General features: G+C 37.3%; 1 protein-coding gene across 3 annotated transcripts in view; it reads left to right on the forward strand.

Moving 5' to 3' along the window:
- The first annotated feature begins 3259 nt into the window (after positions 1 to 3259).
- The window catches only part of P2RY10 (P2Y receptor family member 10), a 34553-nt gene continuing 12770 nt past the window's right edge, over positions 3260 to 25042 (forward strand). The window contains exons 1-2 of one of the 3 annotated variants that reach the window (XM_082377375.1): positions 3308 to 3325; positions 15019 to 15053. In XM_082377375.1, coding sequence (XP_082233501.1) covers positions 15031 to 15053 — 23 coding nt within the window. In that variant the 5' untranslated portion in view covers positions 3308 to 3325; positions 15019 to 15030. Of the gene's footprint in view, positions 3326 to 7683; positions 15054 to 25042 lie in introns of those variants that run through there. The other 2 variants (XM_082377373.1, XM_082377374.1) reach the window with 2 other exon arrangements.

The raw sequence follows: 25042 nt of genomic DNA on the forward strand, positions 1-25042 counted from the left end.
TGCATGCCTCCATTGGGACATGTTTCACCCACTGGGAATACTACCGAAACCAAATTTGTCTATTGAGCAAAGACCAGCCAACCTTCCCCAACAGGTTTAACCCATACTGAACTCATCTTAACTTCCACACAATTTAATAGTAAATCATACTATTTATGCTCTCTATGTTATGTTTTCTAATTATTTTATGGAGTGATTAACCTGTCACTTAAACTGTATACTCTTGGAAGATAGAAGACATATTTTATGCTTCTGAAATCCACTCTTCCCACTCAGCATCCCCAAATTGATTGTTGTTATAGCTTCTTAAGTACTTATTGTAAGATTAGTTTTTAAAAGTGCAGGAATAATCTGTGTTTACAGAATCAGATATGGGAAACTCTTGAAGACAGTTTATCTAAAGCAATTAATACTCACTAGTTCTAATGCAAAAGGAATTGAGATCACAACTCACTCTTTCCTCTTTTTTTTTTCCACTTTTTGTTATACTATTGTTCCAGAAAGAATTGAAGATGGTTTAAAAGGATGCATACTATAGCAAGATAATATAAATAAAAAATAGGTGGAAAATAATAAAGAAAAATGGACAAGGATGTAAAATTAGAGCCATGAAAGAAAAGCACACCATAAAAATATCTCCAAACTTGCAGCCAACAGACTATAAATTAGTTCCAGGGTTTTCAGCAGATTATATAAAAAAAGACACATGACACAATTATCAGTATCTGTTAAGAATCGAATCAAACCAATTGCTTAGGAAAAATCTAGCTCTTCCCAGTACTAAGATCAGGTAGTATTCTTGGGTCCTCCTAGAAAACACAGTATATTGTAATAAATAATGCCCTCAACAACAGCTATCACACTTAATTTACTGTTACTGTTAGAGAAGACCTCAAAGCCTTTGAAGCACAGACTCATAAACTTTCTTAGGCCTAGGGAAGATATGATGTACCAGTTAAACTTTCAAAGGATACATAAGAGAGAAGGGAAGAGTTCAGAAGTATAGGCAAAGTGGGGCAGCTGTACTGTTTTTTAGACTTCTATGACTGGATATTTATTACTTGGTTTGAGATGATAATGATTCCTAGACTATCAGTCATACTCAAAAACTAAAGTCTCTCTTCTAAAAGTTAATTGGAGACGATTGTTAAATTATCGGCTTTTTTGGTTTGTCCACAGATTTACTCCTTTAATTAACACTAAAAACTTTACCTGAGTTGAAATATTCTTTGCCTAAACTGGGTCACTGTCTTCTGAGCTACTTTTGCTTCCCTTTTTAGAACCAATGAAAGGAGAAGACACTTGCATGCAAGAGAGCAATGAGGTAAGCTGGCAAGCTATTTTCTTAGCAATGTTAAGATGCTGTCTGGGAAATGAAAGTGGGCAGCCGTGACAGTAGCTAATTGTCAAGAAAGGGTTCCTTTTGTCCTTTTGTCCCAGGGTTTGGCTTTAAAGATCAACAGGTCTGGAACTTTCTTTGGCCAGAGAAGGATCATAGCCTAGGAAAACTGGCTTACACTGCCCAAACTCAGAAGGGATGGCTTTGTAACAGAAAGCCAATTTAATAATTTATATTGAAGACCAGAACTGCCAAATGAACTGAAATGTGTGTTGGCCTATCAGTGTATTCTTTCAGTAAGGATGCCAAGTCAGAAAACTAAATTAACAACAGATTGGAGCTGGATAAGTATATGAAATCAGAATTAAGAAGGGGATTGCAAGGTCAGGTATGTTTCATTTGATATACCTCAGCCAGGATGGGTACCCTCTTCCTTTACCAGTTCTCACAAGTCATGACCTTTTCATCAATCAATTCAAGTTCTCAGTTCCTAGTGCTGAAAGTGTCTCTTTTCCATCTCTTGATGTCCTTGAAATTTATATTAGTGATCTCTGAGTGTTGGGTGTGGCTCTATCTAGTTCTTGAATGATTCTAGTTTTACAAGAAAGCATGTTGCAGATGCAGGTTGCCCTTCTACAGAAATGTTGTCATCCACTTTAATCAGTCTTGTCCATAAATCCAGATGCTACTGTTTGATCTAACCCACAGTACTTTCTTTTCTCCTTTGTTATGGTTATTACCCAGAAGGCTCTTTGCTGCTCTAGGCCCTGGGTTCTGAATGTAGTTTCCACACATGCACAGAGAGGTTTGTGCTGGTTTGCAAGCCTTGTTTCTCAGAACTACTCTCAGACTTGGCTGATACTATAGTCCCCAAGTGTATGATCTTTCTTTACTTGCAACCTTATAAAGACTCCACAGACAAAGACTAAACCTTAGTTCACTGGAGGGAGACTGAAATATATATGGTTCATTTATTTATTCATTCATTATTTGAATATTTATTTTTTTCATTAATTCCTTCACATTCATTCAACAAGCATTCATGAAAGTACATCATGCTGGACTGGTTGGAAATGCAGGGATGAGTCAGACATGATCTTTGCCCTGAAGCAGTTTGCAATACACTAAGAGGATAAGAAATGTATAAAAATAAACAAACTACACATTAAATTATAAGCCTTGAGATGAGAGGTTGTGGAAAGGTACTCCAAATGCAGGGAATAGCTTAAGCAAAGGTAGTCTTACTACTGTTAGTTCTGACATGTATTTTTTTTTTTTGGCACTACTTCATAAGTTTATTGAAGGGAAAGGTTATTTTTCTATAGCTTTATAATTAAACTTTTTTAAACCCTCACAATTTAAACATAAGTCAAAATTATAAATACTACCTTCCTAAATCTACATCATCATTAAAACTCCCAAAGTTCAATAAAATAATAAATCACAAATTGAACAAACTCAATTTAAGAAAATGTAATGGGAGTTGGAGAATATTCTCTGGTAGGTATTCTTGTGGTTTTCTCACTCTTTCTCTCTCAGGATTGAAGGAGTTGCAGTATTCTTGTTCTTAGGTAAACTCTCTTCAGATTTTGCCTCAGAATCCAATCCTACCATAGACCCTACTGGAATCTAGTGAGATGGATAGGCATGTGGGTTGTTGTTGAAAGAGACAGGGTAAGAAACAGTGAAACCATGAGGAAGGCCGGTATACAGTCATTATTTGGTGTTGAACACCCTTTAGCTCTCTGCTCTTTGAATTTCTTGCACGAATGAAGTAAAAACTAAATGAAACTTGAGTAATGTCTTCTGCTCAAGGGACTTACCTTTGGTCTGTGTAAATATGGTTTCTGTGGTGAGACACCAAATGCACTCAACTTCCTCTTTCAACAACAAATTTGTCAGTTATCAGTAAGCTCCGTGCCACCCAGACTTAGGCTTTTTCGCCCCCAGCTCCCTGCAAAGAAACAAGCCCAGCAAGGCTCCAGGGTAAGTTATAGCTTAATATGTGGGAATTGGTATAATTCCATGTGGGAAGATTGGTGCGGACATGAAGATCCGGGACAGAGACAGATGTGAGACCAGTGTCCAAATTGAAAATGGTCCCTGGTTTCTTATTTCAGACTTATTACAGCAGGAGCAATCGTGATTTCCCATGAGTCTGACTAGAGTACAAAGTTAGGGTTAATGCCATCAGTCCCCACCATTATTCCAGAAGCATGGAGTCTGTGATGCAGCTCAGTCTTTGCTGAAGGTTCTTTGTTTCTTCATCAACAAGGGAAGATGGCACAAAGTGGTAAGAAAAGAGTATGGTCAGTGAGATTCATTGGGACAGCTTGACCTATTCAGTCAGAAAAAGAGGATTTGGATTTCTGCTCTGTATAAATTATCTAGTTGCTTAGTGAAGGAATATTTTTATGTATAAGCTCCTTGCTTTGGTAAGCTTAACTTTCACAGATACAGCAACAGATAGAAAATTCTCAGGAGAGAAAGAAAGAAAGTCGGATCATAGATTTTGGAGCTGAAGGAGCTCTTAGAGATCCAAATCCCTCACCATACAGATGGGAAAACTGAGAGACAGTGAAGTGAAGACATTTAAGATCACCCAGCTAGTTAGTCGCAGAGCTGGAACTAGAACATGTGTCTTCTAAATTATGGTCCCTTTTTCCTACAGAAGCCGGTATCCCCCAGAGAATACTGTAAATATATTTATAACTGTGTTGGATTTTAGGTTAGGAAAGGAGAAAATATCCCAGATGACAAAATCTGTTGAAATGATTTCAAAGTCTGTTCAGAGGCATTTCTTGATCCTTTTAAAGCTGCTTTTTGGCCCAAGTTCAGACCTACTGGATAGCAGAGCCCCAAAAAGAGGCACCTATCTTTTCAGTAATTATTGTTCTTATTACGTTGAGTGCTAGCAATCTCTCTGGTTCTGAGACAAGATGACTGAGTCAAAAGGAGACTTCCAGTTGGGTAATCCTTCAAGGTGGACTGTGCCACAACAGTTGGTACCAGGATCATTTGGATAGAATGATAACAAGCTTTATTGTGCTTTTTGGGTGGAGTAGTCTCAGTCCCAAGGATCCTGCAAGTGGGAACATTTTTATTTTGGTTTTTCAAATGGACGCGGGAGTCCTTACCATTTCTATTAATTGAGGAGTTTATCCCTTAGCTGTGACACAGTAAAATTATTCACTGTTGAAAATATGTGATAGGTTGATATACTGAGGCTGAAAATAGCCTGAACTATACTGAGAATCAAGTCATGCATTTTGGGTAATTATCTTTGGAATGGTTCCTTTTGAACAGAGGGCCTTCTTTGAACAAAACAGTTCCTTTTTGGGCTCAACTGGAAAAGTTTTTGTGTTCAAGTTGTGCAGACTGCTCAAATCCTGGCAGTGGTGGAGCACAGGGCTTCAAATGAGTAAGCATACTTCTGGATGGTTTTGGGTAGCTTTTCACAGCTAGTTGTGTTTGAGATAAGTCAGTTGATGTCCTAAGAGGAAGGACAGTCTATGGACCTAATAAAGAGGACAGAACTGTCTTTGTGAAACCATCTTTTCTAACTGTTCCAACAATCAGAGCAATGACTGGCAGGAAGTCTATGCTTTATTTAAAAACTTTTGCTTAAAAAGTCTCTTATATTTCAGGTCGGGATATTTTATATTTAAGTGTTCATCTAGTATTGATTCACATGCATCACAGGCAGAGTGATGAAGTATATGAACCAACACACAGACAAAAAGTTTTGGTTCTAGCTCAAGTTCTGCCAATGATTCAGTTTTGACCTTGGGCAAGTTGCTTTATTTTTCTGGGTCTCAGTAGCCTCACCTATAATAAGGGGGGGAGGGGTTTGAAACAGATGGTCTTCAATTTCCTTCCTAGTAATACAAATGTTTGACTCTAGGCTCCTTGTGCCTGAGAAGAGCTGCATATCATGAAGTGGTAAATAATGGGACCATAGTAGGGAAATCTAACTACAGTGAACCTTCTGGAAATACAGTTTAGATCTCAAAGGGAACTCAGTAATCTTTGCTAAGGGCCATTATACTTCTTTCAGAGTAACGTCATCATGAGAGCTTCAACTTTTAGAGCACAGGCAAGTGTTTTGTAAATAATTTCCTTTTTTTTCAAATGATAAGATGCAAACATACAAGGGAGCGAGTTCTGAAATCTGATTTCCACAATGACAGTGTCACTCAATCAATATTTCTCAATCTTTTAAGTACAAAGTTCCATTTGAAAAACAAAAATCTCACTAAAATGTTATTGTGGACTTGCTTAACTAGGAACCAGACCTTGGACTCCTAGAAAAACCTATCCCATCACATTGACATTTTCCAAATACTGTGGGCCCAACAGCCAAAAAGATTTTTTAGATCTGCACTTTCAGCAGTTTGTATTATATGGACAATAATTTTGATTTCCAAATATATTTATTGTAATAAGGAATTTTCTTTTCAAGTAACACATGTTTTCCACTTTTCTACTTTAAGAATTATTACATTGGTCTTACTAAATATTTCTCACACCTATGCTTTTGGGGAGATTTTCTAAACTCAGAAAAGTACAGCATCCAACCAAAGGCTCATGGAGATTACCCTCTGTACAAATAAAGTGGAAATGAACTGAGATTTATTTAACGTATACGGTGTACCAGACATTAAAATAAATACATTTTCTACTTAAAGATGTACATTTTCTTTTTCTTTTTTTTTTAAAACATCTTTATTGAAGTATAATTGCCTTACAATGGTGTGTTAGCTTCTGCTTTATAACAAAGTGAATCAGTTATACATATACAATATGTTCCCATTTCTCTTCCCTCTTGCATCTCCCTCCCTCCCACCCTCCCCATCCCACCCCTCTAGGTGGTCACAAAGCACCGAGCTGATCTCCCTGTGCTATGTGGCTGCTTCCCACTAGTTATCTATTTTACATTTGGTAGTGTATATATGTCCATGACACTCTCTTACCCTGTCACATCTCACCCCACCCCCTCCCCATATCCTCAAGTCCATTCTCTAGTAGGTCTGCGTCTTTATTCCCGTCTTGCCACTAGGTTCTTCATGGCCTTTTTTTTTTTTTTTCCTTAGATTCCGTATATATGTATTAGCATACTGTATTTGTTTTTCTCTTTCTGACTTACTTCACTCTGTATGACAGACTCTAACTCCATCCACCTCATTACAAATACCTCCATTTCATTTCTTTTTATGTCTGAGTAATATTCCATTGTATATATGTGCCACATCTTCTTTATCCATTCATCTGTCGATGGACATTTAGGTTGTTCCATGTCCTGGCTATTGTAAATAGAGCTGCAATGAACATTTTGGTACATGATTCTTTTTGACCTATGGTTTTCTCAGGGTATATGCCCAGTAGTGGGATTGCTGGGTCGTATGGTAGTTCTATTTGTAGTTTTTTAAGGAACCTCCATACTGTTCTCCATAGTGGCTGTATCAATTTACATTCCCACCAACAGTGCAAGAGTGTTCCCTTTCCTCCACACCCTCTCCAGCATTTATTGTTTCTAGATTTTTTGATGATGGCCATTCTGACCGGTGTGAGATGATATCTCATTGTAGTTTTGATTTGCATTTCTCTAATGATTAATGATGTTGAGCATTCTTTCATGTGTCTGTAGGCCATCTGTATATCTTCTTTGGAGAAATGTCTATTTAGGTCTTCTGCCCATTTTTGGGTTGGGTTGTTCGTTTTTTTGTTATTGAGCTGCATGAGCTGCTTGTAAATCTTGGAGATTAATCCTTTGTCAGTTGCTTCATTTGCAAATATTTTCTCCCATTCTGAGGGTTGTCTTTTGGTCTTGTTTATGGTTTCCTTTGCTGTGCAAAAGCTTTTAAGTTTCATTAGGTCCCATTTGTTTATTTGTGTTCTTATTTCCATTTCTCTAGGAGGTGGGTCAAAAAGAATCTTGCTGTGATGTATGTCATAAAGTGTTCTGCCTATGTTTTCCTCTAAGAGTTTGATAGTGTCTGGCCTTACACTTAGGTCTTTAATCCATTTTGAGTTTATTTTTGTGCATGGTGTCAGGGAGTGTTCTAATTTCATACTTTTACATGTACCTGTCCAATTTTCCCAGCACCACTTATTGAAGAGGCTGTCTTTTCTCCACTGTATATGCTTGCCTCCTTTATCAAAGATAAGGTGACCATATGTGTGTGGGTTTATCTCTGGGCTTTCTATCCTGTTCCATTGATCTATATTTCTGTTTTTGTGCCAGTACCAAACTGTCTTGATTACTGAAGCTTTGTAATATAGTCTGAAGTCAGGGAGCCTGATTCCTCCAGCTCCATTTTTCGTTCTCAAGATTGCTTAAAGATGTACATTTTCTATTTAATCTTTACAATGATATATGTTGCAAGCACTATGATCCTAATTTTATAAATGAGGAAACTGAAGCCAAGAGATATGAAGTGAGTCTTTTCAGGCTAGACAGCTGATAATTGTGTCAAGATATGAATCCAGGTCTGCCCAAAGAACACGATTCTTTCCATCTCCAAAATGCTGCCCCAAGTACAAAAATGATGAATAATTAGGCCTCCTTCTTACCTGATTAAAAATCCAGTAAAGATGCATGCAGGGAAGTTCAATTCCAACTTTAAGATATTAGTTTGTGAATAGTCTAATTGCTTTAATTCATTTTAAGGACAAAATAATTTTCACTTCTAATTTATGGGAAAAATGTCTATACTTGCAGAATAGATACAAACTTTTGTGTTTCTGACATCAAGCCAGGTTATTTACAGTTGATTTGAATTAATTCAGGAAATGGCAGAGTTCCAGATTCCAGTTGCTCTTCTTTGGCTGTGGTTATGAGTGATTGAATGAAGGACACCATGGTCATGGGTATAGGACTGGCTTGGGTAATTCATGTGAGACTTCTGTGGTTTAAATAAGAAGAAAAAGGGGGGAAAAAGACAAGTTACATTCCCAAATGGCCTGTAGATATTTTCCCCTGGAGAGTGGGAAGGGCCTCCATCAGCAACATTTCTCTATTTAATTTTCACTTCTCCTCCCAAGATGACAAGCCCACATACTGGCCCTATTATCAAAGAAAATAGAAGACACAAATTTGGCAGACATGTTCATTTAGTGGTATTAGTGAGTTAATGATGAGGGGTGAAAAGAGGGAGAGGACCGAGAGGGTAAAACTTTATAGAGCTGTACTAGGACAAGAGCAGTTACTTTGATGCCAGAAGCCTATGTTCTACACTCTTCACTCTGCCACTTGCATAGCATTCAGGTAAATGTGATCACTTCTTGGAGTCTCAGTTTCCTGATCTGTAAAATGGGGATGACATCCTCTGACCTAATTTGTTCTATATATATATATATATATATATATACATTTAATAATGATTAACAGCAATTATAGATGTAATAATGATGTGTAAAGTGTAAATCAGCAGGTAGGTTGAGATGGTGGCAGCTGTATCAATGATGGCAGTGGCAGTGCTGATGGTATTAGTTAAGGATGGGGGTTTAGAGGAGCCAGGCCTGTAACGTCATGGCAAGTTAGAGCAGAAGGTAGTTAAGATGATCCAGTTCATATTGTCTTATTTTAATAATGAGGGAAATGAAACCCACATAAGGGAAAGAGATTAGCAGGACAACACAAAGAGACAGAATTTGAATAGTTACTAGAATCCAAGTGTTTTAGCTCCAAATCCAGTGTTCTTTTTAATAAATTCTACTGCTTGAGATTCCCCATCCTATCTGTCTTGTTATATTCAGCTCACTACTCTTATAAATACATTGTTCCAATACTCTATCCATAGATCTATTATGGTTTGGGTTCATAGGCAAAACTCGTTAAAGATCCCTGGTTTTGATACTACCCTACACTGACACCTGGTGGGCAATCATTTGCCATATATGTATAGTTATAAAAATGCTAGAAATAGAACCAAGATTATTAGCTTCTTCATCTTTGAAGAATGGTCTTATCCACAGAAATGTTACCTTAAGGTATTTCTGTGCAACAAATTGTTTGCAGAGAAGAATTTTAGCTGTCTCTGCACATGAAGAGCCTCATTATGACTGAAATTGTAATAGCTGTGACTTTGAGAAAGAAACTTTATCCTGCTGAGCCTTCATTTTCTGATCCATAAAGGGATATAACAATAATTAACTCAGAGTTCTCTCAAAGATCAAAGATAATATATTAACAGCGCTTAGCTAAAAACTGACAGGATGCATGTGTAAACTTTTTGGACTTAGTATTTCACTGAAACTTAGGAGTCTGGTACAAATTCTGATGCCACCATAAAATAAGTTCATTTTGGCTGCAACTTTGTGAAAGCACAGCATTGAGCTAGTTCGTTGGGAAGTGAAGCTGCTTTTGGGTAGACATTATTGGTACCTATGATGTTCTTGGACTCAGACATAGTATGAGTCATATTTAGTGACATGACATACCTTTGTGTTCTGAGACAAAATTTAGTTATTTCCATAAAGTCAAGGGTTTAATGACAAAATTCTCACTTAACTTTATGGGATTCCTGCTGGCTTTAAAATAAAAGGTTGGGATTACAGGCTTTGGAGCTTTTAGATTTGTTAGACTCCAACCTTATTATCCTTGCCTTGACCATATTTTCCTCAGTAACAAAGGGTGAAAAACTATTGCTGTTGTTCAGGAGAGTAGCTTATGGGAGAGACATTAGAAATAAAACTGCCTAAGGCTCTGCTAATATGTGCCTATTCTCCATACTCTTACCTTTATAAACCAATGTGTATGAACTGAGATCCTACTACATGCCTAACCCTCTGCTAAACAAAATGAGGGATATAAAAGTGTAAGATAGAGTCTTCCCTCATTGAGACTACATTCTTATAGTGTAGCCTATAAGTCCAGTACAAATACAAAGAAGGAAGAAGTCAGAATAGGTTGCCCCATGCAAGGAAAAGATGAGAGTTGAGATGGGATCTGAAGAGAAGAGTAAAATATTTACTTCTGAGATGGGATCCAGGATAAAGGAGTTTGATGAAGTTTTAGTCATAATTTTATACCAATCTTCATTATCAGGAACATCCTTAAAGCTACACATTGAAAGTGAATCTTGTTAGCTCAATCATGGTAGCTGATTTTCCTGCTTTGATTATTAGATTAGAAGTCTGTGCTGGTCATTCCCTTTAGGGTTTAGCTCCCATTACAGACCCCTCTTTCAAGAAAAGAGGCATCTCTATGAAGGTACCGGCCTTTGATGTAGGCAGTGTGTACCCTGAATAGAGCACTGAACATTGGATAAACCAAGAGGCATTTACTTCTTTAAGGATGGTATTGGAGGCACTGGGAATTTAGCCCTCATCTCTATCTGGGTGGTTCACAGTCATAGAACTAGGAGCTCAAGTATATACTAAAGATATGGTATTTTCACAGGTTATAATTTTGCCTGGGTTGTATTTTCTGTGTGGTCCTGCTTAGCTGAGTTGGTTATGCAACACAAGTGAGGTTAAGTCTTTAGGATTAATCCCCACATGAGCCAGTTAACATCAATTTTTTTAATAGTGTTATATATTTAGTCTTGTTCTAGGGTGAGAGAGAGAGAACAAAATTTAGGGCATAAGCCCTGACTTCACAAAGCTCATAGCCCAGTGTAGAGAGATTCATAAACAGATAAACAATAAAAGAGTTGTCATAGGGCAGAATATTTGCCCAATTAAAATATTTACTAAACGATTATGTGCTAATTATTCTGCTAGGTTCTAGAGATTTAAAGATGAGTAAGGCATGCTCTTTGGCTTCAAAAATGCTCATAGTTTAGTTAGAAATAAAGAGATATAAATGGAAATATTCTATAGCAGTGAGTGTATCGTTAAAGCAATCCCTATGATGACATGGTAGCCCAGATTTGCCTTTTTGATATATCATTTTGGCAGCAAAGTATAGAATAGATTTTAAGAGGGCAATCCTCAAAGCAGGTAGATCAGTTAAAGAGTGTTTTAATAATCCAGAGAGAGAGGAGGGTGAGAGAGTGGGAGAGGGAGAAAACTTGGTTGATTGAATGAGAGTGAAGGGATCTAGGATTATTTTAAGGCTTCTGGCTCTTGTAATTGGATAGATGGTGTGGATAAGTAAAAGGTCAGGGAGTATGATGAGTTTAGTTTTGAATATTTTTATTTTGAGATGCCTGGGAGACATTGAAATGGGAAATCTCCACTGAAAGTTAGACATATAGGTTTAATATCTGAGAGGAGGCCAACCCTGGACATTGAGACATAAGAGTCATCTGGATATGGGTGGTAACTGAAGCCATGAAACTGGGTGATGTTACTTATCATGAGGGCACTGAATAAGAAAAGAATATGCAGACCTAAGGAAAACAAACATTTAAAGGATGTGCAGAGATAAAAGAAACCATAAAGGAGACTCGGTATGAATGGATAGATAGTTAAGAGGAGACTCAAGAAAGAGTTGTGGCTTAGAAGCCAACAGAAGAGAGCATTTAAAAAACATGGAAATGATCAGACTGTGTCCAAGCCGGCAGAGAAGCCCTGCCTGATTTAGCAATGTGATGGCATTTGTCACCTTTATTAAAGTAGTTTCAGTGAGGTTGTAAAGATATGCATGTCACCTTGGAGTGCATTAAAGAATGGATATAAAATGAGGAAAAGAAAACAGTCAGTGTCAAAAACTATTGTGAGACGTTTATTTAAGAAGAGAAGGAAAATGACAAAGAGCTAGAATAAGATGTATTGACAAGAGAAGTATTATTTTGGGTGTTGGAGAGACTTGATGACAAATATCTAGCTGAGAGTGAAGGACAACATGATGATCTAGGAGTGAAAGGGAACAGCTAGTGAAAGAAGATCCTGAGAAAGATAAAAGGGATTAAGAGCATGGGAATTCATCTTGTGCAATAGGAAAGACAGCTGTGTTGGGAAGGATGCAGTTGTAGATAAGATTGTGTGGGTTGGGAGGGGACAATGGATGAAACTGAGTTGTTTCTCACCCAATAACCTCAATTTTCTTGTGATTTAAGAGGTAAGTTTCTCTGCTGAGAAAGTTGGGGGATGGGAGAACAGGAGAGAAGAAATTTTAGAAGAGTTGTGAAGGTGCTGCATAGGCAATAGGAGAAGAAACTAATCAGGCATGTGCAAAAAGAGGCTGGAGCAAAATATCTTAGGCTGGAGATCATACACTTCTAGTTTTAGCATTTCAAATAGATACTGGTATTTTTAATAGGATCATTCAGCAGTTTGGATAGTAAAAAGAAAATGGATTGTGGACTTGATCTGGGATTAAGACCTTGCCAGGCTGGTACAGCAGAAGAATGATGAGCAAAGAAGTTGAGGGTTCTTGTGTGAGAATAGTTAATTTGACCATTTAATGTAGTCTGCGTAAGAGAGGAAGTAAGATGAGGGCAGGTGCCAGATTGGGCCAGGAGAAATGGTGAGATTTAGAAATTTAAGGTCTCTGGGAGTGTCTGGTGCAAGCTAGCATAGTGCAACTTGCAGTGAAGTTCAATGATTTTAATGTTAGAGAAAGCAAACCATCTGAAAAGTCAGGAATTTATGAAGCTTGGCAGAGAGTACAAATTTGAAAAGTTCTCGAATAAGGAAGAGTTTACTCTTGACTCAGAGTGTCAGGAATAGTGAATGCTGTGAGCTGCTAATCTGAAAGGGCTTTGGAAAAGTACAAAACTGTGATATCCTTGTATAACATTTCACATGTTTTATAAATGAAGTTATCTTTGACTCCTCAAGCAGTCCCCCAAACTGGTCAATTCCATATCTGACTTTTACTTGAAATTCTAATATTCATGCCATACCAGGTCAGAGCTTTTTTTTACTTCCTTGACTGTTGGAATAGTAGGATGATCAATTATTCTGTTTGTCCTGGACTGTCACCGAAAATCTTACGTGCTGGGAAACCCTCAGTCCTAGGCAAACCTGGACTGTTGGTCACCCTACACACTCACAATTAATTTGGACTTCCTGTCTCTGGTCTCCCAATCCATCTTCCACACTGTTGCCAGAGTGATCTTTCTAAAACACAAATATAGTAATATCACATCTCTTCCCAGAATCCTTCAATAATTCCCCATAAAACCCTCCATGATCTAGTTGCTTCTACCTTTTAAGTTGCTTTTCCCTTCCACTACCTTCTCCCACTCTAACCTCCTATTCCACCTTCCCCACCATCTCATCCTGTTTTCCAGCTGGTATAGAACACCTATTCTTCCTTTCTATGGGTCATTCATTTTTATACTTTGAGAACTTTGAATGCTATTCATTCACCTCTGAAACTCTTTTTTCATCCTTTTTTCCTACAGCCTTCCCACTCCAGCTGCTTATTAAAAGTGGATTTATCCTTCAGGATGAGCTCTAATACTCCTCTTCTGTGCAGGATTCATTTCTACTTTCACAGAAATTTCTTTGTTATCCCTTTCATGGCACATTTAAAAATCCATTATGGTTAGTTATTCTTATGTCTTTTTCTCCTTAAATGACTATAAACTTCTTGAGGACGACAATCATGTATTATTCTTCCTTGAAATTTCCCACCCCACTACACTATCTTCATCAATTAACATATCAAATACACATATAGCAGAATGTCCCTTTGCTGGATAAAATTATGAATTGCTAAATCCCAGATGAATGGTATTGATAATACCAAGTTCAGCCTTTCTTGAAGAGATGGGACTTGACCACAGCTTTGAAGGGCAATTTAGATTTAAATACAATAGTGTATAATTCAGGCAAAGTAAGGTTAACTTTTATCTCCTCCCCAGCCGCCATCAGCATTTTTCGCTCTAACGCTGTCCCTGTAGTGACAAATAAAAGAATGCAGATAGCTTGACACAAGTGCCATCTTCTCTGGGTCGAGGTGCTCTATCTCTCATAATTTAATAGAAGCAGCCTGACATGGTTGAAAGAACGCTAAGTAAGAGGCGTACAAACCTGACTTCTGGTCCTAGTTTCACCATATTTTAACCCTGTGACTTTGGACAGGGTACTGAGTTGTTCTTGAATGCATCTTTTTGTCAGCTAAACAATATGGTAGGGGTATTACTGATATCTGTCCTGCTTACCTCACAGAGATGATGCTGTGCCAACATGAGGATTTCTTATCACCTATGCCATTCACCTCAGTTCTTGTCATGCATTGGTTGTGATGTTGGAAATTTAAAAACTATTTTCTCCACCAGACCAGAAGTTTCTCAGGGACAGAGATTATAGTAGATGATTCTATATTCTCCATAGAACCTAGCACAGAATTCATAGTATGATGCTTATTAAATATATGTTGATTGAGTGTTGGCCTCCAAGGCAGCCAGAGCCCTCAAAAGGCCAAAGAAAAAAGTAAATACACAAGTTATTTTCCTTTTATGCTTAATTTCCATGTGGAAAATTAAGCTCTGGGGACTACAGATGTTGCCTCTCACTCTTGTTTGAAGTCCCGCATGTAGGTGGGTAGGAAGCTATTTGCTGATGAGATGAGGCAGGTATATCTTTCATTTGCAGAATGACAATCAACAAAAATAAAGGGTTGAGAAGCTTTTGGAAGCAGATTACAAGGACTACCCTCTCCCTGAGGTCTAGATAATAGTGTTGATGGTACTCTGAGATGTTGGGCTGTGCTGGTTTCTACCTACAGGATATGTATGACCACCTCTGATTCTAAATTGAATATTTTGCTCTTTTCTCAGGCTTCTGAAGGCATGTCTTTTCTGAGTTGTAAAGGGTAAGTGCAGCAAATATTGATGATAATAGCCCAAATCAGAAGACAACTTTTGAGGGAAATAGCAAGCAGCAGAGATATTGGGCTGGCCAAAAATTTCGTTTGGGTTTTTCCATAAGCTCTTACCCAATATATTAGTTGACATATCAGGGTTTGCATTTGTACTTAATGATTCCAAATAAGGACTTTAAACTATTTTGTATGCAATTGAATCCAATTATATCACTTTTCTTTGGGTTCTTACTAAGTCACAGGCTAAGTCTTGGCTATATGGTCATGAACAGAAAAGATCTTTTTATGGCACTAATAGAGCTAACAGCACAGTGAACGAAATAGTCAATAAAAAGTGAGCAAACATCTAAATTACAAGTGTTGATGCTATGAAGAGAAATTGCACGGAGTGTAAGAGTATGTAATGCTATGTAGGATGACCTAAATAATAGTGGCAGTGAAGATGTCTCTGACCTGCAAATTGAGGTTAAAGGAGCCAGACATGTGAAAAAGAAGGAAGATAGTTCCAGACAGAGGAAACAACGTGTGCAGAGGTTTTTGTCAGGAAAAAAGCTTGGCTTATTCTAGAAACTGAAAGCATCTCAGTGTAATTGAAACAGTAGTGAATGAGGAAAAGAATGGCATGAGGTGATGTTAAATGACACGGGAATGGCCTTCAAGCCATGGTGAGAAGTTTGGCCTTAATACAATAGAGAACCAGCAAAGGATTTTAGACAGGAGAATGACAAGATATTTCAAAGAAAAACCACTTAGGCCACAGTGGGGAAGAGGTTAGAAAGGGTTAAGAGATGACATAGTCCCTGCCATCAAGGAGTACAAAATCTAGTTAAACAGAAAGACATGTTAACAGAATTTCAATGTGTGTGTAGTAAGTGCCATGACAGAGGTAAGGGAGTATGGAGACAAGCATGGGTTCCAATTCTTATATACCACCTCTACACTATGCAAGTTTTGTGACTTTGGCACAACTTATTTAACCTCTCTGGGTCTCAGTTTTCTCATTTGTAATATGGAAATAATCATTGAGTTGCTATAAGGATTAATGAGATAATATGTGCTTAGCCTGTAAATAAATGGTAGCTCTCAATAAGCAGTAACCATAATTAATGTTAATGTTAGACACAGTATGGGGATGAACTGCAGGAGACAAGACTGGGGTGCAGGGAGTCCAGTAAGGCATCTTCTACAATAATCAAGAGGAATGATGACAGTGGCCTGGGTTAGAATGGCAGCAGTGTAAGGGGAGATGGATTGGAGATAGATTTGAGAGCTTTAAAGGAGACAGAATCACCTGGTTTCTGATTAGATATGGGTGAAATATAGTGATAGGAGTTGGATGAATTCCCAGTTTCCATCTGTAGTGTCTGGGAAGACAGTCATGGCACAGACAGAGAAGGGGAGCTTAGACTCAAGAGTGAATCACCAATCTTGTACCCTTTCCCGAGAGAGGAACCAAAAATATGTCTAGATTGAAGGGAAGAGAGGCTAGTATCACAGGGGGCACGAGCCAACCAGAAATAGTCAATAATAGAGCCAGAGCCAAAGAGAGAGACACAGAGACAGAAGCAGGGGCAGAGACTGAGAGAAGGAACATGTTCTGACTTTGGCCCTTCCATTCAGCCTTCTCCTGTTAGTGGCTTCTTTGGTTGTTCTCCTTTCTAAAATTCCAGTAGTGTCACAGATTGTTAACAGGAAGCTAAATGTTCCCTGAGAGAATTTATATTTTCACCCTACCCCCCAAAATTCCCCCAGTCTCCCATTACCATGGGGGTTTTACATTTAATTGTCACCAGACATATTTGGGGAAAAACCCTTCCTACCTCCTCTTCAGTCTGGAGAAGAAAAAAGATTTTGGAAAGCAGGTCATGCAAATCTCTAAACTTGAAATAAACTGAATTGCAGAAGCATAAGAAACCACAGAAACAAATTAAATTGTGAACATGAACGCTATCTTGCTGTTCTGGCCTAATAGGACTCTGTTATTTAGCACAGAGGTATGAAAACAACCTGTCCCATTAGTAAGTGAAATTTTCTGTACCAGTGAAGCAGAAACAAATATCCATGTTTGTAAAGTGCAGAAGTGGAAGTGTGAATTTGGTGGGTGTGAGCTGTTTTTAGTTCTTAGAACTGTAATGCACTTGATGTAGTCTCCCTTGCTCTCTCACAAGCCTATGCACAGATAATAGATAACAGTAGAAACAGGATCAATACTGAAGTAAAATGGAAATAATCACTGGGCTGCTATGAGGATTAATGAGATAATATGTTCGATAAAATGTGAGATAATATGTGAGATAAAAGTGGGTGGTAAGGAGGGGTGAGTGACATGTTTGGGGACAGATGTTTAGTTATATCCTGATGGCATAGCTAGAGTAATTCTAATGTTACAAGATCATAAGGTCCTACTATGGGGTTAGAAAGGTTCTGCCATAATGTGCCCTCCAGATATCACAATGATCTTCATTCTATTAAAAAGTCCCTCCTGAGCAGGGAGAGGCAAGTGGTATAGTGGAAATAGCACAGACTTTGGAGCAAGTCAAGCATGGTAGTAAATTCCATTTTTTAACTTTGTCCCTAAGACAATTTACTGAATCTCTCTGAACCTCAGTTTCTCTTCTGCACTATAAGAATAATAATAGTAACTTAACGATGGTTGTGAGAATTGAATTATGTAATGCATGTGAAAAATTCCATTGCAGATTCTGGGGTACATCATTGATAGACCATTATAATTATTTCCTTTCTTTTCACCTGTGAGTACCCCTCTACCTTTGTTCTAAGTCATACATACACAAGTAAGATGACTGCATGACTCTTTAGGATATATCACAGATAGGTCAAATAGGGAGTATAAGAGGAGGGAAAATGAAAGTACTCTTTAGAGTAATGGTAGCTTATAAAGTTGACTCTCTTTTATCTGTGAATTAATCCTTTGGGGTTCTGTTCTTTTATCACATTTCTATTCCCTGGAGTAGGACTTAGAATGATATAGGAAGTCATTCTGCTACTTATGAAGAGAATCTAAAAGAGGCCACTCCTTTGTTTTTGTAAACATACTTAAAACAAAACAAAACAAAAACAATACCAACAACAAAACTCCACCTGAGGAAAACCTCAGTACTTTGTTTTTTTCCAATTCTAGCTCTAAAGGCAATAAACATTCCTGCAGTATGGACAGAAGCTATGTTTGTAAAATTTGTCTTTGAGAGGAAAACAAATGATGGACAGAGGGTGTGTGTAAAGATTAACCACATTTTCCTCCTATTTGAAGTCCCAGATCTTTCATTTAGTAGATTTGTGGCCTTAATAAATCCCTCTCTGGGCCTTGCTTCTTCTACCTGTATCATATGGTGGCTGAATTAAATGTTTTTTAAAGGTCCTCTTCAGTCTAAAATTCTACAAATAAAATAACAAGGTTGCTGCTGTCCTGCCATTCTTATTTGCAAACAGCCTGCAAAAATCCATGGCCAGACCTTGAGAAGCCCTAAAAATTATTGTATATTCCCCATGTCTTACATATAATACACAATAAAAACTATACTAAAGCATAAAATAAATTAAGGAAGTCCGAAAAACTTTCTCATTATGATGAATAATGAAAAAAATATTAAATCTTAAATTGTTTGAAAAAAATGATTTTGGTGGCCTATTTTGCTGGTACCTTAATCAATGTTCACTGTGGCTGTTGGATAATCTGCCAAGACATGATGTCACACCAGTACAGAATTCCCCTTAGGTAGAGAATAGGTCTCTTCCCTTCCCAATCACATAAGGGAAAATATCCTGGTTCAGCTTCTAAATCCATATATTACTGAAAAATTTCATGTAAATTTGGAATGAAACCTAAGCTAAGAGAAAGAGAGAAAATGCATGAAAACCACCAGCTATTGTGATAGAATAATAAGGAGGTAATATTCCCAAGCCATGAAAATCAACCAGGATACTGGTAATGCAGGCTAAAGGAGGCAGATCTGTTTTCAAGGTGCTGTGGTGCCAAGTTAGGAAGTCAGGACCCAGTGAGCAAGGTGGCAGACAAAGGAGAGGCAAGAAGACCTGAACAACAAGACTGGATTTCTACCATTGCAATTGGGAAGTAGTGAACAGTGGTCATCCCAAACAGAGCTTGAGGCAAGAGAAGTCTTGATACAAAAGAAACAGACTCAAATATCACATTCTTTTTTCTGTGGTTAGAAAAACAGACAGAATATTTCAGGACTTCCTTACCTGCAAGACACAGCTCTGACAATCTGGTAGGGCAAGGCAGTTGGATGACAATTCCATGGTTCTCTAACTGATTCACTGGGTGACCTTGGATCAATAGTATATCTTCCTTGAGCATCCTCTTCTTCATCTGTAAACAAATCCCTTCTAATTTTAATATCCTATGACTCTGTAGGTATAAAAACAAATCTGGTGATACCCCATCGTAGTTTTGATTTGCTTTTCTCTAATAATTAATGATGTTGAGCATCTTTTCATATGCTTGTTGGCCATCTGTATGTCTTCTTGGAGAAATGTCTGTTTCGGTCTTCTGCCCATTTTATGATTGGATTTATTTTTTTAGTTGAGCTGTATAAGCTGTTTGTGTATTTTGGAAATTAAGCCCTTGTCAATTGCATCATTTGGAAATAATTTCTCTCATTCCATAGGTTTTCTTTGTGTCTTGTTGATGGTTTCCTTTGCTGTGCAAAAGCTTTTAAATCTAATAAAGTCCACCTTGTTTGCTTTTGTTTCCATTACTCTAGTACATGGATTTGAAAAAAACTATTGCTACGATTTATGTCGAAGAGTGTTCTGCCTATGATTTCCTTTAGGAGTTTTATAGTATCTGGCCTTACATTTATATCTTTAATCCATTTTGAGTTTATTTTTGTGTATGGTGTTAGAGAATGTTCTAATTTCATTCTTTTACCTGTAGCTGTCCAGTTTCCCCAGAACCAATTATTAAAGGGATTGTCTTTTCTCCATTGTATATTCTTGTCTCCTTTGTCATTAGGTTAATTGACCATAAGTGCGTGGGTTCATTTCCGGGCTTTCTATACTGTTCCATTGATTTATATGTTTACTTCGTGCCAGTATCATACTGTTTCATTACTGTAACTTTGTAGCATAATCTAAAGTCAAGGACTATGATTCCTCCAGCACCTTTCTTTTTCTTGTTTTTTTAAAAAAATCTTTATTGGAGTATAATAGCTTTACAATGGTGTGTTAGTTTCTGCTTTATAACAAAGTGAATCAGTTATACATATACAATATGTTCCCATATCTCTACCCTCTTGCATCTCCCTCTCTCCCACCCTCCCTATCCCACCCCTCTAGGTGGTCACAAAACACAGAGCTGATCTCCCTGTGCTATGTGGCTGTTTCCCACTAGCTATCTATTTTACGTTTGGTAGTGTATATATGTTCATGCCACTCTCTCACTTTGTCACAGCTTACCCTTCCCCCTCCCCATATCCTCAAGTCCATTCTCTAGTAGGTCTGAGTCTTTATTCCGATCTTGCTCCTAGGTTCTTTGTGACCTTTTTTTCTTCTTATATTCCATATATATGTGTTAGCGTACTGTATTTATTTTTCTCTTTCTGACTTACTTCACTCTGTATGACAGACTCTAGGTTTATCCACCTCACTACAAATAATCGAATTTCATTTCTTTTTATGGCTGAGTAATATTCCATTGTATATATGTGCCACATCTTCTTTATCCATTCATCTGTTGATGGACACTTAGGTTGCTTCCATGTTCTGGCTATGGTAAATAGCACTGCAATGAACATTGTGGTACATGACTCTTTTTGAATTATGGCTTTCTCAGGGTATATGCCCAGTAGTGGGATTGCTGGGTCGTATGGTAGTTCTATTTTTAGATTTTTAAGGAACCTCCATACGGTTCTCCATAGTGGCTGTATCAACTTACATTCCCACCAACAGTGCAAGAGTGTTCCCTTTTCTCCACACCCTCTCCAGCATTTATTGTTTCTAGATTTTTTGATGATGGCCATTCTGACTGGTGTGAGATGATACCTCATTGTAGTTTTGATTTGCATTTCTCTAATGATTAAGGATGTTGAGCATTCTTTCATGTGTCTGTTGGCCATCTGTATATCTTCTTTGGAGAAATGTCTATTTAGGTCTTCTGCCCATTTTTGTATCGGGTTGTTTGTTTTTTTGATATTGAGCTTCATGAGCTGCTTGTAAATTTTGGAGATTAATCCTTTGTCAGTTGCTTCATTTGCAAATATTTTCTCCCATTCTGAGGGTTGTCTTTTCATCTTGTCTATGGTTTCCTTTGCTGTGCAAAAGCTTTTAAGTTTCATTAGGTCACATTTGTTTATTTTTGTTTTTATTTCCATTCCTCTAGGAGGTGGGTCAAAAAGGATCTTGCTGTGATTTATGCCATAGAGTGTTCGGCCTATGTTTTCCTCTAAGAGTTTGAAAGTGCTGGCCTTACATTTAGGTCTTTAATCCATTTTGAGTTTATTTTTGTGTATGGTGTTAGAGAGTGTTATAATTTCATATTTTTACATGTACCTGTCCAGTTTTCCCAGCACCACTTATTGAAGAGGCTGTCATTTCTCCACTGTATATTCTTGCCTCCTTTATCAAAGATAAGGCGACTATATGTGCGTGGGTTTATCTCTGGGCTTTCTATCCTGTTCCATTGATCTGTATTTCTGTTTTTGTGCCAGTACCATACTATCTTGATTATTGTAGGTTTGTAGTATAGTCTGAAGTCAGGGAGCCTGATTCCTCCAGCTCCGTTTTTCTTTCTCAAGATTGTTTTGGCTATATGGGGCCTTTTGTGTTTCCATACAAATTGTGAAATTTTTTGTTCTAGTTCTGTGAAAAATGCCAGTGGCAGTTTGATAGGGATTGCATTGAATCTGTAGATTGCTTTGGGTAGTAGAGTCATTTTCACAATGCTGATTCTTCCAATCCAAGAACATGGTATATCTCTCCATCTATTTGTATCATCTTCAATTTCTTTAATCATTGTCTTATAATTTTCTGCATACAGGTCTTTTGTCTCTTTAGGTAGTTTTATTCCTAAGTATTTTATTATTTTTATTGCAATGGTAAATGGGACTGTTTCCTTAAATTCTCTTTCAGATATTTCATCGTTAGTGTATAGGAATGCCAGATATTTCTGTGTATTAATTTTGAATCCTGCTACTTTACCAAATTCATTGATTAGCTCTAGTAGTTTTCTGGTAGCATCTTTAGGAATCTCTATGTATAGTATCATGTCATCTGCAAACACTGACAGCTTTACCTCTTCTTTTCTGATTTGGATTCCTTTTATTTCTTTTTCTTCTCTTATTGCTGTGGCTAAAACTTCCAAAACTATGTTGAATAATAGTGGTGAGAGTGGGCAACATTGTCTTGTTCCTGATCTTAGTGGAAATGGTTTCAGTTTTTCACCATTGAGGACGATGTTGGCTGTGGGATTGTCATATATGGCCTTTATTATGTTGAGGAAAGTTCCCTCTATGCCTGCTTTCTGGAGGGTTTTTATCCTAAATGGGTGTTGAATTTTGTGAAAAGCTTTTTCTGCATCTATTGAGATGATCATATTATTTTTCTCCCTCAATTTGTTAATATGGTGTATCAATTGATTGATTTGCATATATTAAAGAATCCTTGCATTCCTGGGATAAACCCCACTTGATCATGGTGTATGATCTTTTTACTGTGCTGTTGGATTCTGTTTGCTAGCATTCTGTTGAGGATTTCTGCATCTAGGTTCATCAGTGATATTTGCCTGTAGTTTTCTTTCTTTGTGACTTCTTTGTTTGGTTTTGGTATCAGGGTGATGGTGGCCTCGTAGAATGAGTTTGGGAGTGTTCCTCCCTCTGCTATATTTTGGGAGAGTTTGAAAAGGATAGGTGTTAGCTCTTCTCTAAATGTTTGATAGAATTCGCCTGTGAAGCCATATGGTCCTTGGCTTTTGTTTGTTGGAAGATTTTAATCACAGTTTCAATTTCAGTGCTTGTGATTGGATTCTTCACATTTTCTATTTCTTCTGGATTCAGTCTCAGCAGGTTGTGCATTTCTAAGAATTTATCCATTTCTTCCAGGTTGTCCATTTTATTGGCTTATAGTTGCTTGTAGTAATCTCTGATGATCCTTTATACTTCTGCAGTGTCAGTTGTTACTTCTCCTTTTTCATTTCTAATTCTATTGATTTGAGTCTTCTCCCTTTTTTTCTTGATGAGTGTGGCTAATGGTTTATCAATTTTGTGTATCTTCTCAAAGAACCAGCTTTTAGTTTTATTGCTCTTTGCTATCATTTTGCTTCATTTCTTTTTCATTTATTTTTGATCTGATCTTCATGATTTGTTTCCTTCTGCTAACTTAGGGGCTTTTTTGTTTCTCTTTCTCTAATTGCTTTAGGTGTAAGGTTAGGTTGTTTAATTGAGATGTTTCTTGTTTCTTAAGGTAGGATTGTATTGCTATAAACTTCCCTCTTAGAACTGCTTTTGCTGCATCCCAAAGGTTTTGGGTTGTCGTGTTTTCATTGTCATTTGTTTCTAGGTATTTTTTAATTTTCTCTTTGATTTCTTTAGTGATCTCTTGGTTATTAAGTAGTGTATTGTTTAGCCTCCCTGTGTTTGTATTTTTTACAGTTTTTTTCCTGTATTTGATATCTAGTCTCATAGCGTTGTGGTTGGAAAAGATACTTGATATGATTTCAATTTTCTTAAATTTATCAAGGCTTGATTTGTGACCCAAGATATGGTCTATCCTGGAGAATGTTCCATGAGCACTTGAGAAGAATGTGTATTCTGTTGTTTTTGGATGGAATGTCCTATAAATATCAATTAAGTCCATCATGTTTAATGTATCATTTAAAGCTTGTGTTTCCTTATTTGTTTTCATTTTGGATGGTCTGTCCATTGGAGAAAGTGGGGTGTTAAAGTACCCTACTATGATTGTGTTATTGTAGATTTTCCCTTTTATGGCTGTTCGTGTTTGCCTTATGAATTGAGGTGCTCCTATGTTGGGTGCACACATATTTATAATTGTTATATCTTCTTCTTGGATTGGTCCCTTGATCATTATGTAGTGTGCTTCTTTGTCTGTTGTAATAGTCTTTATTTTAAAGTCTATTTTGTCTGATATGAGAATTGCTACTCCAGCTTTCTTTTGACTTCCATTTGCATGGAATATCTTTTTCCATCCTCTCACTTTCAGTCTGTATGTGTTCCTAGGTCTGCAGTGGGTCTCTTGTAGACAGCATATATATGGGTCTTTTCTTTGTATCCATTCAGCCAATCTATGTCTTTTGGTTGGAGCATTTAATCCATTTACATTTAAGTTAGTTATCAATATGTATGTTCCTATTATCATTTTCTTAATTGTTTTGGGTTTGTTATTGTAGATCTTTTCCTTCTCGTGTTTCCTGCCTAGAGAAGTTACTTTAGCATTTGTTGTAAAGCTAGTTTGGTGGTGCTGAATTCTCTTCCTGTTTGCTTGTCTGTAAAGGTTTTACTTTCTCCATCAAATCTGAATGAGATCCTTGCTGGGTAGAGTAATCTTGGTTGTAGGTTTTTCTCCTTCATCACTTTAAATATGTCCTGCCACTCCCTTCTGGCTTGCAGTGTTTCTACTGAAACATCAGCTGTTAACCTTATGGGGATTCCTTCGAGTGTTATTTGTTGTTTTTCCCTTGCTGCTTTTAATATTTTTTCTTTGTATTTAATTTTTGATAGTTTGATTAATATATGTCTTGGCCTATTTCTCCTTGGATTTATCCTGTATGGGACTCTCTGTGCTTCCAGGACTTGATTAACTCTTTCTTTTCCCATATTAGGGAAGTTTTCAACTATAATCTCTTCAAATATTTTCTCAGTCTCTTTCTTTTTCTCTTCTTCTTCTGGGACCCCTATAATTCGAATGTTCGTGCATTTAATGTTGTCCCAGAGGTCTCTGAGACTGTCCCCGGTTCTTTTCATTCTTTTTTCTTTATTCTGCTCTGC

This window comes from Balaenoptera borealis (genome assembly GCF_965194805.1).
Source record: "Balaenoptera borealis genome assembly, chromosome: X".
NCBI lineage: Eukaryota > Metazoa > Chordata > Mammalia > Artiodactyla > Balaenopteridae > Balaenoptera > Balaenoptera borealis.